This window comes from Pimephales promelas, chromosome 7, assembly GCF_988280905.1.
Source record: "Pimephales promelas chromosome 7, fPimPro1.hap1.1, whole genome shotgun sequence".
NCBI classification, from domain to species: Eukaryota; Metazoa; Chordata; class Actinopteri; order Cypriniformes; family Leuciscidae; genus Pimephales; species Pimephales promelas.
The window spans coordinates 34599833-34618366 of record NC_142775.1 but is presented as its reverse complement, the minus strand read 5'-3'; the positions used below and the strand labels follow the sequence as shown (position 1 = coordinate 34618366).

The following is an 18534-nucleotide window of genomic DNA, read 5'->3' as shown; positions in this document are numbered from 1 at the left end:
TGAAACATTCAAATAGGCCATTCAGAGTCTGCACAAACACTGTAAAAACAGTAAAAAAAAATATTGGTAATATATATATATATATATATATATATATGTGTGTGTGTGTACTTGTATATATGAAGAGTTCAGATGCAAAACCCTCTAAGTGCCATTTGAAATTTTCTTCTAGAATGATAATTTTTATCAAGCTTGTATATTTAAGTTCAGTGATTTCACTTAAATGGCAATGATAATTACCTATTAATTGTTATTTAAGTGAAATAACTGAACTTAAATATACAAGTTTGTTAAAAATCATCATTAAAGAAGAAAATTTCAAATGGCATTTAGAGGCTTTTGCATCTGAACTCTTCATATATATATATATATATGAAGAGCTCTTTTCCAAAACGCGTTAAACGACATTTTAAAAAAAATGAGTTTGTCGTGTCATTCTGCTGCGGACAGAACCCTTTCACTGCTCTATCAACGTTTCATGCCGAATCGCTATATTTCCTTGTTTAAAATGTACTGCAAGATACAGTTTCTTCCCAAGCCGCGATAAGCACCAGCCCTGTTTTTAGCCTAAACACGATAAATCCTCAAATTCAATGAGCGCTCTACACAATCCAGCACGGCGGCACTCTGAACAGAGGTTTATTATGTTCATTCATTCCTCAAAATGAGTCCTAGTTTTCTAGTCGACTAGTAGTAGATCATTTAAGCCATTTGTATTATCAGTAATCACATATATTGATTTAATTAAATGGGAGAGAAACCATATGAGCGTTTTTAATGGCATATTCCGCATCTCAACGTATGCATAAAGCTTGCCACAAAGAACCGGCAAAAGTAATGATTATGCATGAAACATTTGAATTGTTTATTAATAAACTAGTGTTTTCTGTCAGTGTCAGCAACAAAGATAAAGTTGATGATGCTTACTCGCCATCTTCGCAGTGAACGCGCATAGAGAAACGCATACTTCGAATTAGCCTATACATACGCAGAGAGTTGCCAATTTATTTTAGTTTTTAATTGTTTTGTTTAAAAGTAGATATTTAAAGCTTTCTGTAGCTTAGTTCTCAGGCCTGTGTGAGGCAAGCATCGCGGTGTTTCGGTTCATATTATGAGACGCGCTCCGGTTCACCTGCGCGCCTCTGTGTCCTGATTATATTGTCTGATATTTACTTCTAATGTATTAATCCAGTCAATTTGTCGATGAAACATTTATTAAAATGAAGATACAATTTATATGAAACGAAATTTACAAGCTTTCTACAAAACAAAACTTAATAAGTGGTCAAAATCATGTCTGAAGCACTCCAAATATTTTCCGATATTGGGCAGCTTTTGAATTTTGATCCTATCTTACTCATCTCATGCGGTTCCCTTTTCATAGCCTACTCAACATAGATGAAATAATAAAAATAAGTAATGTAATATTATTAAAAACAAATGTGAAATGTTTATTTTTTTTTGTTGTTTTTTTTTTTAACTTATATTTAAGCGTCATGCTGCTCCGCTTTGCTCACATGTTATGTAGCCTGTGTGTGTGTGTGCATGTGCTGGAGGGGTGCCCATCCCTTTTTTGAATATCGTTATCATATATTGATCATTTTTAATAATTCGTTTTTTCATGCATATGTTGAAATTGGTATTAATAATTTGTTTTTTTTCATGCATATGTTGAAATTGGTACTATTTGTTTGAGGTTTATTTCGATTTATAGCGTTTTGGAAAAAAATAAAATTAACTTTTAAATTATCATTAACAATATTGTTGTTTGATTTAATAATTATTGTTCAAAATGTTCAGACTGAACCAATAAAACATTTAAACAGGATAATTTGAATATTCACAAAATGTGTGGGTCTAGGTAAAAAATGTAGTTTTCCTGAAAACTATTGAAATGGATTTATAGCGTTTTGGAAAAGAGCTCTTCATATATATATATATATATTTTTTTTTTTTTTAAAGAAAGCTATATCTTCCTAAACTAACCCTAAATTACTTTTGTAGCTTGATATAAGTGCAAAAATTAAAAAAAAAAAAATAAAAAATAAAAAAAAAAATTGTGGCTTGAATAAAAACACTTAATGTATGTATTACAATGCTTGTGATAACTGGATACTGATTTAAAAAAATAATATTGGATTCACACAAAAAAACAAAACAAATATATAAAATGTATATATATATATATATATATATATATTGCTATAGCCTTTTCTTTTCAGGCTTCTAAATTGATTTTCCATGTTTTCCATGACAGCAGGGACCCTGTACTAAATGTGACTATAAGGCAATATAAACAATACATTATTTATAATAACATCATTAACATCATGATTTTCTGTAAAGCTTGAAACCAGGCGTATTGCGAAAAGAACTATACAAATAAATACGACTTGACTTTGACTACTTTATTTTGGGAGATGAACCAAAGAAATCACATGTACACAAACCAATGAGGAAGTTTGTTTCGTCGGCAAGAGACGAAAAACAGAGTGACATGTTTGCCTAGTAACTGTATCATATTTTGCAACAATTTGATGCTCCTGGATTGTGCAACAGAGTCTGTTTCCTGTTCATATAGAAAGACGTTATGCCTCCAAACAGCAAAAATCTGTTTCCTGCTGCATGTCTTAAGACCGTTGATCATTGGAGAATGTTTATCTTTCATTTTAAAATTTTTTTTTTTAAATTAGATCACTGTATCCCTTAACCCCAAAAATAGAAAGGACTTATTTCTTAGCAATATCATACACAAACCATTATATAAAATAGGCCATAGCTCTGTTACAAAATCTAGTAAGTTGGCTTGGTGTGTACTGCATTCATAGGCAAATGCCTTCTAACTAAGCTTCATAGCCATCATGGAACCTCATGAATGACCGATCTGAGCTAAAAGATACACGCAGCCTTAGAATATGAATAAAATTAAGTATCTTTTTTTTTGAGGCAGGACAATTCGCCTAGAGTCTTTTGTATTTATGATGCCTCATAATGTCGCCTATTATGATTTGAAACAAAGGGAATAACATCAGCAGATTGAGAACTCACCTAAATAACTTCCATAGAGAACTGCACTGCCATCATCCACATAAGCAGCTGATATGTTGCTTGTGGTGTTGATGACAAGAACAGATCCTGTCCAGTATGCGGTACCAGGAGCACCCATGACCATCAGGTCCTACAAACACAATACATCATTACCAAATCAACTGAATTCAATAACAGCTCAATCAAAATGCCATAGAAGCTCTTAATACCTCTGTGAATATGTTTGATATTCCTGCTTGGCATGATCCATAACCTTCAGCAAACTTACTTTGAAAGTCTAAAGAGAGAGAGAAAAACCGTTGAGAAAATTGGTGCTCACTTGACACAAAGGAGCTTCAAATGGTGCTATAAAGTAACAATAAAGTAACAAAAATACAACCAACACAGTAGTCACTGAAATGTGTACCTTTATAGCAGGGGATAAAAGGAGTGACGTGTTTCAAGTCTGGGCTGAATCTGAAGCAAATACCATGCGGAAGCTTGTTCTGATTGAAATTTGCATAGTGGATATTCTTCCACCGATGTCCACACGCCTAAATTTAAACCAGCATAGAGTAAACACTCATTTACTCATCATACATATTACATGTGGTCATTCATTCATTCATTTAGAATTTATTGGCGCCTTTCACGACACTCAAGGTTGGCTCTTAAGTCTTCCTACAACATCAATATAACAACAACAGACAATGCAAACTATAATATACATTAAGACACTAAGGAATAAGACTAGTTCCACCAATAATTGTATTGTTTGCTCCAAGACAATTTAGTTTATTAACATTTTGCACCTTCTCTAAGTTCTCTATGAACCTTAGAAGTAAACAGCAGATTTTCCATTTAAAATTAATAATCTTAGTTATGCATTTACTCACATGGTAACACAATTTAGAAAGTATGCGTTGACAGTTAGAATAAAAGACATACCAAAACATGGCCTTTTGAGGGCTGCCGGGACAGACTTACACCCAGCCACTGGTTATCATTCTCTGCCAAACACGTTTTTCCACAGCGCTGTACATCTCCTGAAATCATTCAGTGCAAGTGTCCAAATTAATATACAATCAAACCAAAACGTTTACTTAGAGGAAATTGTGCAAAATGTTAGAGATGCAGAGATGTTATGCATGCAAATGCAGTAGAAATGTTCTTCACCCTAAGCAAATTCACACCTCTGGTTCACACACACCAAACAACACAGGATGAGAAGCTTGTGGTGAAACTTTCAAACAGAAGGAAATAAATAGCTTTAAGAGTATCATGTAGTAATGAAAAATAAAAAATAAAAAACTGTGCTTTTCTGAGTCATAGTGTCAAGGGAACTGGAGATAAAGCATAAGCTTTACCCTTTTGAACTCTACATATTATTAAACAGTTAATTATAAAATCAAATGATAAAGTTCTAAAATCATTCTGAATATTATTGGAATCACAGAATGATTTTTCTTTCCAATTAATGAACAATAAAAACATTGACAGCCAATCAGAATCCATCGCACTTTATAGAGGTAGAGCATTTAAAGTGGCTGATGACTAGTTCGGGCACTGACACTAATATAGTTATCATAATAGTTGTATTTATAGTAATCATTCTCAGTGTGAACGGACCTTTAAGATTGTTAACAGCAACTAGATCTTGAAACTTCCTGAGGAAAATGTGTAGTACCATTGATCTGCTCTACCAAACTTGGATGTCTTTTTTCCAGTAATAAACAAACACTGTTAAGTTGTTTTGATTGATACTGTGAAGCAGTTTTGATACAATCTGTATTGTGAAATGCGCTTTTTAAATATATTTGACTTGATTTGACTAGTTGAAATTTGAGGAAAATGCTTGTGGTTTTGTGCGGTTTTCTAAATGTGGTCATGTTGATAGTTTGTATGGTTTTGCAAGTGGTTGCTACGGTATTTTGAGCGTTTTTAGCCTGTGGTTGATAGGGGATTGCATACTGGCCCAAGTAAAAAAATCTATTATATATATATATATATATATATACACATACATATATATATATATATATATGCATGTTATCGATTACCAGGGGAAAAGGGGTCTCCTTGATAGATTCATGTTTAAAGAACAAAGAGTGCAATGTGGATTACATGCTAAATTTGATACTTATGGCTTTTCATAAGTATGAGCAATAAAAATAGTGATACTCGTCTTAGCAAATGTCACTAATAATGAAACATTCTCAGACACATCAACTGAACGCAATTATGAAACTTGGTAGTACTCCAGCCCAGAATGGCTTGGAAATAATTTTGTTTAACAGCATTTTATTTGCGTGCTATATATATCTTGTAGCTTGACCTACAAAAATGACTATCCCCCATCCCTTGTTTCGGGCAGGGAGTATAAGCATCCTCTTCCTGACAGGAGGAAACTCTCCAAAGTCTGGTCAACCCTCATGGGAAATTCATTCACAGGACGTTTTCACAGCCAGGGGTCTAGTAAGCACACAAGTTCAGTCAGAGCGAATTCAGAAGTGTGAAGTCTAAACAGTATAACGTGGCCAAATGGAAATGCTCAACTGTTCTGAGTTAGTCTACAACAAACAGAAGGACAAAGAAGATGGAGAAACCCCCATGAGCATTGTTACACTAAGTAAAATGTTCAAGTACATTCAAAGATTATAAAATATCATTAAATTTATTTATTGTCTGAGACTACAAGTGGAAATGCTTATTGTGTGCATGTTTTCATTATATTATGAGAGTTATAAAATCAGTGAAAAGTTCAATTGGAAACTTCAGAATGCCTTTGTTTTGTTTTGTAATTGGGTTCGTCCACCTTTTGCTTTAATGACTTTAGCTCAGCTGCTGATATATGAACAAAACATGGTGATTATGTTCTCCAACGTGATCTGAGAATGATTCAAAGGGAATCTTGTGCTTCAATTGAAGCAAAAACACTAAAACTTGCTTTTATGGGTTTAAATGTGATTGTTAAGCTTTGGTAAACTTTTGGATCCCGCCGCATCAACTTCAACAAGGACATTATTTAAAACGAATCTCTGCCATTCAGAAAAAGACAACAATCAAGAAAAGCTGAACTACTGAAGGTGAGAGAGGGAAGACCTACCAACATGGAGCTGCTCACATTGGGAGGTCAACACACTGCAGTTGTAGATGGCTCCAGGATTTTTGGCACGAGGATAAAAGCTGGAATCAGCCACAGGCGCTCCAACAATCAGCCTTAACAATAAATATGGCAATAAATACACTGGATTGTTTAAGCATAAAGTGTCTATAGTGACCATTTGTAACCAACATCAAGATTTTACAAGGAATGATTCATTAGTCCTGCAGTGTGACAAATGATTTTAAGTACAATATAGTCTCTGAATTCTTAATTGATCAATAAAAAGCAGATAATTAGCCTTCTACATTATGAATTCAGGGTCAGATATTAACCAGGCAGGGCTCGGGACAAAAGAAAGTGCACCTTTCACAACTGAAACTACCTTTCACAATATTCCACTAGGCACATCTTGGTTAGTTCATCGTTTCAGAATTTAACTTTGAATTAAATACTATTAATAATGTGAATGTGAACTCTCAACAGCTCTTGAAACAGTGAATACCTGCATGGACAAATGTATTAAACATAATACTAGCCGAGTGCAAAGGTGAATTCCATAATTATTCACTATATTATGTATTTGATTCAAATTAAGTGCTTGACATTAAAGAAAGCATAACCTACAATTGAGAAATAAACAGAAATCAACCTGAAAATCAATTTCATTTGGCAAATAGGCTATTAGTTTATTTGTCAAACTGGCTAAGTCACCCTTGCCTTGACTGAAAAGCATAAAAACTTCTCAAATCCCTTACCATGTGTTCTCAGCATGCTGGTGAAGCAGAACCGAGTATCCGAATAATGATCCATTGGTTCCATTAAAAATTAAAGGATGCTCCACATCCAGATTGTAGCAGTCACACAGAATCAGCAGGTTACACAGGGTCCAAACCACAGATTTCCACCTCAGAAAATCTCTAGTGAGTTTTGATGAAATCATCTCGTCGTCAGTCATGGCACCACACACAGAATACAGGAGAGATACAACGCTAACTTAAAACAAAAGTGCAAAGAGTTCAAATAAACTTTTTGTCAATACATCAGGAAGTTGTCATTGTAGTTGTGAGCTCGCGATGTGCGCTCGCCTGTTGCGCTCCCCTCATCTCATCTGCTCGAGAGAGCGGCTCGCGCTTCATGACGTCACGCCGCTCTTAGGAGCAGAAAGGAGGCTTTTGAAGTGAGCGCGGGAGGGCGCGCCGCCGGGGCGTGCCCGCGCTGAGAGCGCCGGACAGCGGACACTTCGACGAGCTCTATCGGTCTCAAGACTCTGGATAATGGAAATTGGAAAATGATGAACAACACATGTATTAACCGTCATATGTTCTGTTTGACGCCCCAAAACACATTGAAGACCTCAAAAAAGTAGGAGAACTGAGGAAACACGTCACTTGACCAGATTTTTTTTTTACTTGATTTTTAATTGTGCTTATTTAATGTTTTTTTGTTCTTTTTAATGTTAATGTTCTGTATTAATCTAATTCATAAAAAATAAAACCATTTAATGCAGTTAAACATTTATTTGAAATTGCATTGTAAATTAACTAATATTAGGCCTAACTAATTCATTTTGTTGATCCATAAAGAGAAAAAAGGTTTCAATGCTGAATAACCTTTTTGAAAAAAGATATTATTTTTTTATAAGATAAAAACTGCCTTGTTCAAACTAAAATAAGAGCGATTTTATTGCACGCTTATATAGGCCTAAACAATGAGGAAGTCAATTTAAACAGCACTTGAAGACTAGCAATAAATATCACTTTTCAACAATATTTTTCAAGTTCTATGGTTGACTTTACACAAGTGCTTTCATTTGTTCATAAACATTAGATTTATAGGTCATGGAAGCAATTATGGAGGAATGCAATGGGTTTATGGACAGTTGGTAATGTCTTACAGCACAAAACGTAGGCCTACACAAATAAAGTAGTGGTTTTTAAAAGCTTTTGTGGAAGCTGACATATGCGAGTGAAGTCTATCTGTCTGTCTGATCAAGCCTATCATGACAAATCCTTTTTCACTTTGTGAGAGCCTTATGACCATGACAAAGCAGATTATTGCACACACACGCACACCCACACCCACACACAAACGGCCTTATTAAATGTGAGAGTCTCAGGCTGTCTCAGACACAATTCCCCTCTGAGTGATAATAGCAAGCGCACATGTGCTGTGGATAAGGAGCACAGTGTGAGGCCTGGGACATCATCAAGTTTCTTTAACTACATTTGTGTGTCACTATTTTTTTTTATTTTTTTTGCGCTGAGACTCACAGTTTGGGTGTGCATTTCTTTCAGTACCTATCAATAGTTACAGCCACTCTCTCCTTCCTCCATAGGGAAGAATCCACAGAGACCCTTTAATAAGTGTGAAAGAGAGACTTGTCTCTCTCCATTACTCTGTTTTTAATAATGAGAGGCAATGAATGACCAGCCAGCTGCATCACTTGGTTATTCAGGATTTTCTATTTTACATCTTAGGTGATGTTTCCTGCATAATGATGTAGTTATGGTATCTGCCATTCAAAAGTTGTTAAGTTAATGTTTTTTTTTTTTTTTTTTTTTTAAGTCTCTTATGCTCATTAACACATATGATTAAAATAGTCATATTTGAATTTGTTCATACTTAAAATTAGTGTTTAGTGTCTGAATATATTTTTCAAATATCATTTATTCCTGTGATTAAGCTGAGGCAAGCAACCACTTCAGTGTCACATGATCCTAACACTTTACTTAAACCCTTTGGGTAATGCATTATAAAAGTATTCATATCAATGCATATCTTTTCACAAATAATTAACGTTTACAAACAAATATTATAACATTCACAGATTCCTTGTTAAGTCTGAAATTGGTTGTTTGTCATGTTTTAATGCATTACAATTTCTAAAGGTGTATAAATATATATTATAAACTGTGATGATAATGCATTGAAAGGTGCATTAAAGGCACAATTAATGCATTTAAAATATGTTTAAAATGCATTATACATAAAGGCTTTAAATAAATATAAACAGTTTTGCTGCTTAATATTTTTGTGGAAACCGTGCTTCTTTAATGAATCAAATTTTCAAGAGGAAAGCATTTATTTAAAAGAAATATTTGTAACACTTTATCATTGTCTCTTTTTATCAATTGAATGCATCCTTTCTAAATCAAAAATAGTTCCTTATATTTCCTTAGAAAATGAATTTCTCTTTTACCAGATGGGACTGGACCAATCAGGGGTGCGTTTCCCAAACGCATCATAAGCCAACTATGGTCGCAAGTTCCGTGTCGTTAACAGTGTTGCCCTGATTGTGCGGAGAAAATCATTGGCTCGTGTACGTTGAAAAGTTGGCTCGAGTGCGATAACTTTCATCCAAATACGATCATTTTCAGCTTCAAGTATACTTGGATATTTCCAATCTGGTAACACCAGTCGTTATCAACTGCATAGTCAACGTAGGCTAGGTTTTATAAATAGTGGCTACGTACAAATTTGTACGTCCGTCGGTAGATTTGTTCATACGTAAATAAGTTACGTTTCTGTGCTGTCAATACGTAGATGTTTTACGTTTTAGTAGGCTATTGTAAATATGTCAGTATTACGTTTCTGTGCGTATAAAACGTGTACGTATGATAGAACTACACTTGATTTACAAATACACACGTATTCTCATGAGATCACGTTGGCATGTGCGAACGTGCTCTAGTATGCCAATGAATGAGCCTATGATTGAATCTGGAAATAAAGCAAATAACTGAGAAAAATATGAGATAGTCCTATGACATGTCTGTAAACATCTAGCATTAATTGGAACTCAAACAGATTGCTTTAAAAAAAAAGAAGTTATTACTCCACTACCTGCATGACATCATTATCCAACATGGTTGAACAACCAATTTGTGACAATATGGTTTTGGGAAACAGACAGTCGTGACTAGCTAGTTGATTTCTTCAAAGATGCATCATACGGCAGTGAAGCAGTGAGTTAAGTCGCTGTACGGGAAACGCACCCCAGTTTGATGAAACATTGGCTGTTTGTTAAACCAATGAGTGTTTGGGAAACCTTTTTGAAAACAATTGTTTGTATTAGTAGAAGCACTGCAATTGCACTCTTCACCTTTAATTGCTTACAGCTAAATGCTTCAGAAAATCTGTTCTGAGAGAGTGTCCCTGATATTTTCACCCTTGCTGAAAGAGTTTATGAAATCTGTTTTTGGATAAACAAACAATTTGTACTTATTGGGGGACATGAGGTGACAGATTTGTGGAAACTTCTGGGAGGTCCTGAAAAAGGAGAGAAGGAGAATGAACTGAATTTTCACAGGGGCAATAGTTGTTAAACTCCCTAAACATGTGGAAGAGAAGAGAAAAAAGAGCAAAGGTCAAAGAAGGGATGACTAACTCTTCATGGCTATATTGCATGGTCAGTATGGTGCATATTGCTGATGTTTGCACAAGACGCCATGTGTAAAGCATGGAAAACACATGCACATATGCAGTGTATATGTTCCCAGCTAAATGCACTTTACAACATTCCAGCGATTTTAGGGGAAAGTCTACTGATTTGTGCATCTGTTTTAATACGAATTACTTTATTCTATTGCAACTTATAGTATAGGCTATTCATATATGAAAGTAACCTTGTAGTGCTATCAAAACATTGCTCTGTTTGTCTGACATTGTAGTTATTGTTAAAGTGTAATGAACAAAGAAGTTCATGCATAGGTTGTTTTAAACATTTAAATGCTTTTCTGATTCTCTCCACTGCCCGGACCATCCAGTGATGGGAAACTGTCCCTGCTAACCCTGCCCAGATGTGTTTCTGCAGTTGTGCTTATTCAAACTATCACATATTAAGAACAAAAGCCATACAGATTAGGGGGTTATTTTGAATCTGCAGATTAGAGTAGCACACGCTACTGTGGAGTTATTGTAAAATGTGACCTAAATTCCTCTATCTTTTGGAAATCTCCCGTTTGGAACACATTGAGGACGTGTTATCTGATCTTACAAATACAGTGGAAGAGAATGGATCTGTTTAGATAAAATGAGGATTACATTGTACAATCCTGATAAGAATCCTGAAGAAGCGAAACAAGTATTTTTTCTCTCTTCGCTCTGTGCTGTTATGGCTTCTGGGAGCAAAAACTAATGCTTGATGAATTGGCTTTACCATCAAAACGTCCTTGTTATGTAAATCACGTCATGACCCTGGTGAAGTCTCTGGAGCTGCGATAGAAAAGCAGCTTTGCTAATAAGCAGATCCACACAAAAACTGCAATGGCAAAACTTTACATGATCTGCAGATTTCCAAAAAAAAAAAAAAAAAAGGAACCTGTTCTATAAGGTAAGAAAGACTGTGCTATACTAGGGATGTTTTGTCCCTAGTATAGCACAAAACATTTGTTTAGCTGTGATTCACAATATAGCATGGAAATTGGTGCCATGTTGGTTTTCTAAAAATTGAAATATACACTCTAAAAAAAAAAGGTTCTTCCGCGGTTCTTCAGGGGTTCTTTGCGGTGGTCATGGTGCTATACAGCACCACAAGAACTGTTAAGCCCAGTTTGGTTCTTCAGCGGTTCTTCAGTGGTTCTCTGTGGTGTTTAACGTGCTCTATGTCACCTCTTATGGTTCTACATAGCATCATATGACGAATATATGGCACAAGCCAATGAACCACTTTTAGTGCTATTTAGCACCATTTTTTTAGAGTGTATAAAAAATATTAATTCGAAAATAGTTGAATATTTCATTAATTAACATTGACAGATTAAAAAATATTATGATTAATTACAAATGTATTGCTCATTGTTAGTTAATGTTAGTTATGCATTATTGTTGACTAATTTCAACTGTTAATTGGTGACAAAACTTTGCCACAAAAATAAAGGTTATTTATTGGCATCGGTGTTTCCATGAAAAACCTTTTGCATCCATGGAACTTTCAAATGCACAAAACATTCTGGACATTTATACAGGATAGGACAGGATAATAATAAAAAAAGTTTTTTTTTTTTTTTCAGTGAATCCCCCCTTAATTAAGATTGTGAGCAGAAAAAACAACAATCTGGTGGTATAATTTTAACTGATACATGAATACACTATTGACCAATTAGATCAGAACCATTTTATAACACATATTTTGCCTAATTGTGCTTTTAGCTATCACTACAACAGTATTTCCTGTTTCATTTACCATGTTTAAATCCATTCCAGAATTCAAAATCATCGCAGAAAATGCTAATAAAGTGTACAGATTTCCCGCTGGTCTGCTAATCAGTCTACAATGAGGCTTAAAGTCTCTCAGACCATCAGAGATTCTGCAGGAGGCTGTTCTTGGCAGATATTCCTATCAGCAGAAATGCTAATGGGATCCACCTCTTACCTACGCAGAGCCAAGAATGTGGCCTCACAGTGGGACAGAGACCTTCTCTCCTTCCCCCACTACTGTCCCAGTAACTCTTCCCCCCGTGACATCACTACCGTCATCACCTCGCAATTAGTGACAGCAAAATTTATGGAGAGATAAAACATTTTAAAGGATGTTGGCCCTCTTAAACACGCTGCCTGTTTGCTTTTTTAAACTCCAAGCAGTTATTTCATGCATGCTAAGAAAAAAAAATGTTCTTGAGGTCCAATATAAATATAAAAAAATAACACAGAGAACCTTGTTGTGCCAACTTTTTTTTACTGTAACAAAAAGAATGCAGAACACAGGAAGTGTTAACAGCCCTGACCTCCGGATGGATGGATGTATGGATGAAAACATGCTTTGTATTACTTATTTATATAAGTAAATCTATCAAACTGTCTCAATCTCAGTGGAAAAATGTCTCAATTTATTGAATTCACCATATATTGATATATCTAGCCTGGCAATATCTATAGCCTCAATATAAAAGACATAGCCTGCAACCAATCTTTCTTGTTAAAGGTCCATTTTTCTGAGCTCTGTCTTCTTATACCACAGGTCAATTTGTGTCTATTTTAATTTCTCCAAATGACAAAGTTAATACTTAAATGATACTAATACATAGCACCATTACATCAATGATAGAAACACCTCAGAGCAACACACTGTACTCTAAAGATTAAAAGACTTATCATATTTCAATTGTTTTTAAAGCCTTCTTGGTACACGAGTTAGAGATAATCAAAGTAATGTTGTACTTGCAAGCGTTTCTAGCTAAGACGTATGGCGACGTACAGTACACAGTGACGTAACAACGTCGTTCCCTGGGCGCTCTAGTCAGTGGAAAAACAAACAGGTTCTGAAGGGGTTCGCAAGTTGAACCAACTCCGAACCAACTTTGAACCAGCACCAGTTCCGAACCAGTTATTTTTTTGGTGGAAAAGGGGTATCTGAGAACTCTGGAAGTGCAATCTGGGAGGTTTAGGAGGGCTCAGGAGACATATGATAAGAGGCAACATCAGTGACGGGACCCAGAGCTATCACTAAAGATGAACCAGCTGTGGTAGTGGCATGCGTGTCCCAGGAGGTCTCAAATCTCAAAATCTTTCTCCTCTACCCTCTGTCTGAGGAAGCCATTTAAAAGACAGAGAACAACAGTGTTCTAAAACATTCACCTATGAACCCACACTCAGTACTTAAGAACTGGACCCAGATTTGACACCAAATGTCCAACAAATATACCATCAAATGTCCAACATTACAGTGAGTGAATGAGTGAATGAATGGAGTGAATGAGTGAGGGAGTGAATGGAGTGAATGAGTGAATGAATGAATGAGACCAACAAATGGCCCAATTAAATACATGACACATTAAATAATATTAGCCATTTTACGAAGACTTTGTTTGGATGCTCTATGAACACACCAGCTTAGAACATCTGTCCTAATTCAGTAGGCCGCCCAGCACTGCAGCATTTCCATAAATCAAGAAAAAAAAGAAAAAGAAAACATGAAGTCATTTCTGAGAAACTACTTCTATGTAAAAATTTAGCAATTCCAAAAAAGCCAGCGCCACAAACTAATCAAGCAAAATAAAACCGGATGTACAAATCCAGGCAACTCCAGGCCCTTTGGGCAAACAAACGGTCACTAAATCGTCCACAGGCGCTTATATAGCCCAGCTAATTGAATCCATCAGCACATGAGCACAGCCGTGGAGAATGTGAACCACAGCCATGGGAATAGGAACTATCTCAATATGACGTTACGCTGCCGGGGAGCCGGGCAGATCAGACACGTGGGACCGTAATTAGTCATCATTACTTTTCAATCACAGTCGTTCTGAATTGACGTGCAGGGATTTTTTTGACACTCATAACTGTATCATTCGCTCCCGTTACACCTGGCATAACCTTTATGATGTTGAAAAGTTGAAAAAGTTACATTTCAACAATGTAAATAAAATAAATTAAAGCTAAAAAGAAATATTAAAAAGCTCAAAATAAATAACGAAATGACTAAAAGTTAAATCACAATAATGAAATAAAAGCTTATTCAAAATATGAATACTATAAAATATTACGAAGTAACGCATCTCAATCAACCAATATTTCATACAATATTCTCCATAAAGTTAAGAGATATACGCATTTATGGGTTTGCAGATAGTTAGGAAAAAACATTTCTAATGTTTCTAAAGAATTTAATGTAAAAAGCCTTGGGCAAATATATGAAGAGTTCAGATGCAAAAGCCTTTAAGTGCCATTTGAAATTTTCTAGAATGATAATTTTTATCAAGCTTGTATATTTAAGTTCAGTGATTTCACTTAAATGGCAATGATAATTACCTATTAATTGTTATTTAAGTGAAATTACTGAACTTAAATATACAAGTTTAATAAAAAATCATGATTAAAGAAGAAAATTTCAAATGGCATTTAGAGGTTTTTGCATCTGAACTCTTCATATTTTGGCGACAAAATGGCTAAAATGAACACTTTGTTGATGGATGTAATATTGGTCTTATAAAGCAGAGTCATTTTCAGATGCTAGTGATGAATTATTGTCTCTTCTGAACAATAATTAAAGACATTAAAAAAAACACACACACAATATCAGTCGATCTCTGATGTGGTTTCAATGATCTGACCACAATGCGTCTTGACACCACAATAAATGCCAGATTTAGACGCAATCCAGATGTCATCCCATAGTAAAACATTTCTGATTCCTCCCTTCTGTTGTTTTCTTTCTGCTCTCCAACTTCTCAGATTTACCTTCCTCCCCTTCCCTCTTTCTCTTTTCGCCTCAGCTGGGACGTAGCTACCCAGCTGAAGGCGCGCGGCGGGCTGCTTCATCATCCGATCCCCTCATCTCGTCTGATCTCCAGGCTGTGTGGAGACACTGGCACACGGGTCGGGGTCGGGTCCGTCTCCCTGACATCTTCATCAGGGGGGGCCCGAGCTGAAACGGGAACTCCGAGTCTTCTCTCGTTTCGGCACGGGGAGTCACCGGCAGTACGCCGCTTGCCCTTTTGGGAAGGTTACCATGCCCCGGTAAGCCCTGCCACGGAGGGGCAGGCGGCGGAAGCCAGCCAGAGAAGCTCAGCTGCGGCAGAGCATTGGCACCGACCACTCGCCGTATACCTGCACCATCCTGTGAATCTAATTGGCATTCAGTGGGTTGATAAATGAATTGGTATAATGGGACAATATACTTGACATATGTGGGGCTCTCTTGAGAAATAGGATTCATCTTTTGTACTTCACACGTCGACATGCTGCAGATACCGACACAGGCTCTTTCTAAAACAGCTGCGGCCCTCACACTGACAGCCCCCTACCCATCACCTCGGCAGCCAATCAGCTCGCAGCCAGGTTCACGGCCCAATGCTTCCCTCCATGGGGGATGAGATTAGAGAAGAGAGGAGCCAAAGCTCTACCTCTCGCGCGTTCACAGCTGCTTCGAGGCGACCCTCGAAAAATACACCGCCGTTGCACGGGATCCATTTTCAACTCTGTCGAAGCATTCGGCAAGCGGTGTCGCATTGCACTCGCGCTCTCCTTCCGAAGACTAGAAGCATACAGCAAATACACAAACAGCATCAAACTCATTTGTCTCAGGGGCAGTGAATAACAATGAGCATTGGATCAACACATTTGCATATCCAATGAATACAAACCGGTCACATCTGTGAGTGGGACGCATCAAGGCTCTCTCGCAGGTCGCCATGGTGATGAACAACAGACGTGATATCGCAATAAATGAGGCGGTTTGTGAGCTCTGCATTCCCCTTTTGTTTTTATTTGTGTTTATTTTCCAGTAAATCGTACCAATTGCGATTAATTCAAAGCAGACCAAACATTTCAAATGAACTGCAAACAGATTTGAATGCCTTCCTGAGAACGACGGGCACACTTGAACTCATAAAGCGACCTCTGCATGTTCCCGGGGTCAAAGATCGCAGCAGGTATTTGGTTTGGATGATCTGTAGCCGTGTCATTGGTTTAGTACCAAGGCCACAGAGGATGGCGGCACGAGAACAGGAGCATCTTCAGAAGAGCTGACCCGAATAATGACATCATATGTGTCAGTAGATCGTATAAAGGCAACACACACACACACACACACACACACACACACACACACAATAAGCCAGTGTTTTTTCATATAGCCTATATGTGCATGTGAGAGAGAAAGCATAAAACAGATTCTAATTACTGTGTAAAAACAACATATGGAAACTTCATCGTCCATTTCATCCTTCAATGTGTACCATCAAGTCGTATTTTTCTTGCTCAATCATCTTCAGCGGTGGGAGGGGCTTTCTTGCAATGGGCTGATGATCTTAGTTATTGAGGCTATTACATTTCATTTTAATTTAGCCTAACAATTTCTTACTGGTTTATTTTCTCTTTATGTATGGCATAAAACACATTTTAAAAATTGATATAGCGCTACCTGTGTCATTAGATTTACAAACAGACAAAACGCACACATTCACGTAGGCTAGGCTACTCCTATCTGGCAATTCTGGCACATGCCAGAAGGGCCGGTGTGATTTTCTATTGTTTTGGGCCGAGACACAGATAGTTGCGTGTTCTGAGTCAGTTAACACAGTCAGAGCGTAATTTTTTTTTTTTTCAGAGCGTAAAAAATACGGGATATTTTCTATAGTATCCAGCTGCAGACCCGCAGCACCAGTTTCAGAACCCCAGTTTCAGAACCCCAGCGCCAGAACCGGAAGTGAGGGGCGGAGTTAGGTTCTAACCAACACCAGCGCCAGTAACGTAATTGAGGGGCGGAGTTTAGATTTGAAACCTAATAACGCCACCTAACGTAATTTGGAGGGTATTTTACACATGAAACAGCTTTTATTGAACAAGAAACGTCCTACTCTCTACGTATGTTATGATGCTATACATTACTGTGCAATAAGCATTTTAAAACATTGATTTTGTGTAAAATAATTGTATACAGTTTCAGTTATTCATTTCATTGTATTATGAGTTACTTCCTGATCATGATGGTGAAAAAATAATACTTGAAACTTATGGGCATTTTAATGTTTAACAGTTTAATAATTTTAGCTAAGCAGTTTATGCGTGTACATTTAGGAAGATAAGACCTGTTTTGGGTTTTTATGAAGGAGTTAACCTTTGTATAATAAAGCTTTGAAAGATATAAAACAAGACAATCATTGGAGGTTTTCAAAATTATACACAATCTGATAACTCATTAGACCTCTGATATTTTATGTTCTATTTATTTATTGTGTTTACAAAAATCTTAAATTGTTTTGATATTGAAGATATGTATTTGTAAGATGATTTTGATTGTTAAAAAAGCGCATGGGTATTTTTTTATAAAATATACTTTATTTCACAAGAACATGTGCAGCATGCATTTTTCGTGTAAAATAATGTCAAAATCTAAAAAAGAGAAAATTCGGCATTACTTTGTTAAAAATCTATACAATATGACCAATTCAACCCAAGCTAGGCCTGTTTTATCACAACAATTTTGTTTAAATTTAACTTACAATGTATCAAATGAGGAACTCAGGCCCGTTTTGTCCTTACATGCTTGCTAAAATAATTATAATGCAATAATAATAATTCCGCCTCTCCCTCACTTCCGGTTCTGGCGCTGGGGTTCTGAAACTGGGGTTCTGAAACTGGTGGTGCTGCGGGTCTGCAGCTGGATATATCTCGATATTTTTAGGGATGGCTGACGCGAAACAGACGTTTCGAAGCTTTGCGAGATCCCGAAGCGTAGATGATTTAAAACACCTACGTCACGTGACTACGGCTAAACGAAGCTTCATCAGGTGGAGTGCTCCGCCGAATCAGGGTTGAAACCCGATGGGCCAAAGACGCTGCGCTTACAAAAGTGTTTGGGAAGTTTGGCGATCCAGAAGGATGTCTTTACATTGACCTTGTTGTTACACTCAAGGCCCTGAGCGAGAAAGACAACATGAAGCCGACTGTGCGTGCGAAGG

At 36.5% G+C, this 18534-nt stretch overlaps 1 protein-coding gene across 3 annotated transcripts in view; it reads right to left on the bottom strand.

Annotated features, from left to right (window-relative positions):
* itga4 (integrin alpha 4) overlaps positions 1 to 18534 on the bottom strand; it is a 55672-nt gene that overhangs the window by 22384 nt on the left and 14754 nt on the right. The window contains exons 2-8 of one of the 3 annotated variants that reach the window (XM_089133376.1): positions 7219 to 7400; positions 6889 to 7126; positions 6134 to 6246; positions 3976 to 4073; positions 3455 to 3581; positions 3258 to 3325; positions 3049 to 3178 (exon numbers count right to left, since the gene is read on the bottom strand). In XM_089133376.1, coding sequence (XP_088989502.1) covers positions 3049 to 3178; positions 3258 to 3325; positions 3455 to 3581; positions 3976 to 4073; positions 6134 to 6246; positions 6889 to 7088 — 736 coding nt within the window. In that variant the 5' untranslated portion in view covers positions 7089 to 7126; positions 7219 to 7400. Of the gene's footprint in view, positions 1 to 3048; positions 3179 to 3257; positions 3326 to 3454; positions 3582 to 3975; positions 4074 to 6133; positions 6247 to 6888; positions 7401 to 18534 lie in introns of all 3 variants that reach the window. The other 2 variants (XM_089133377.1, XM_039683435.2) reach the window with 2 other exon arrangements.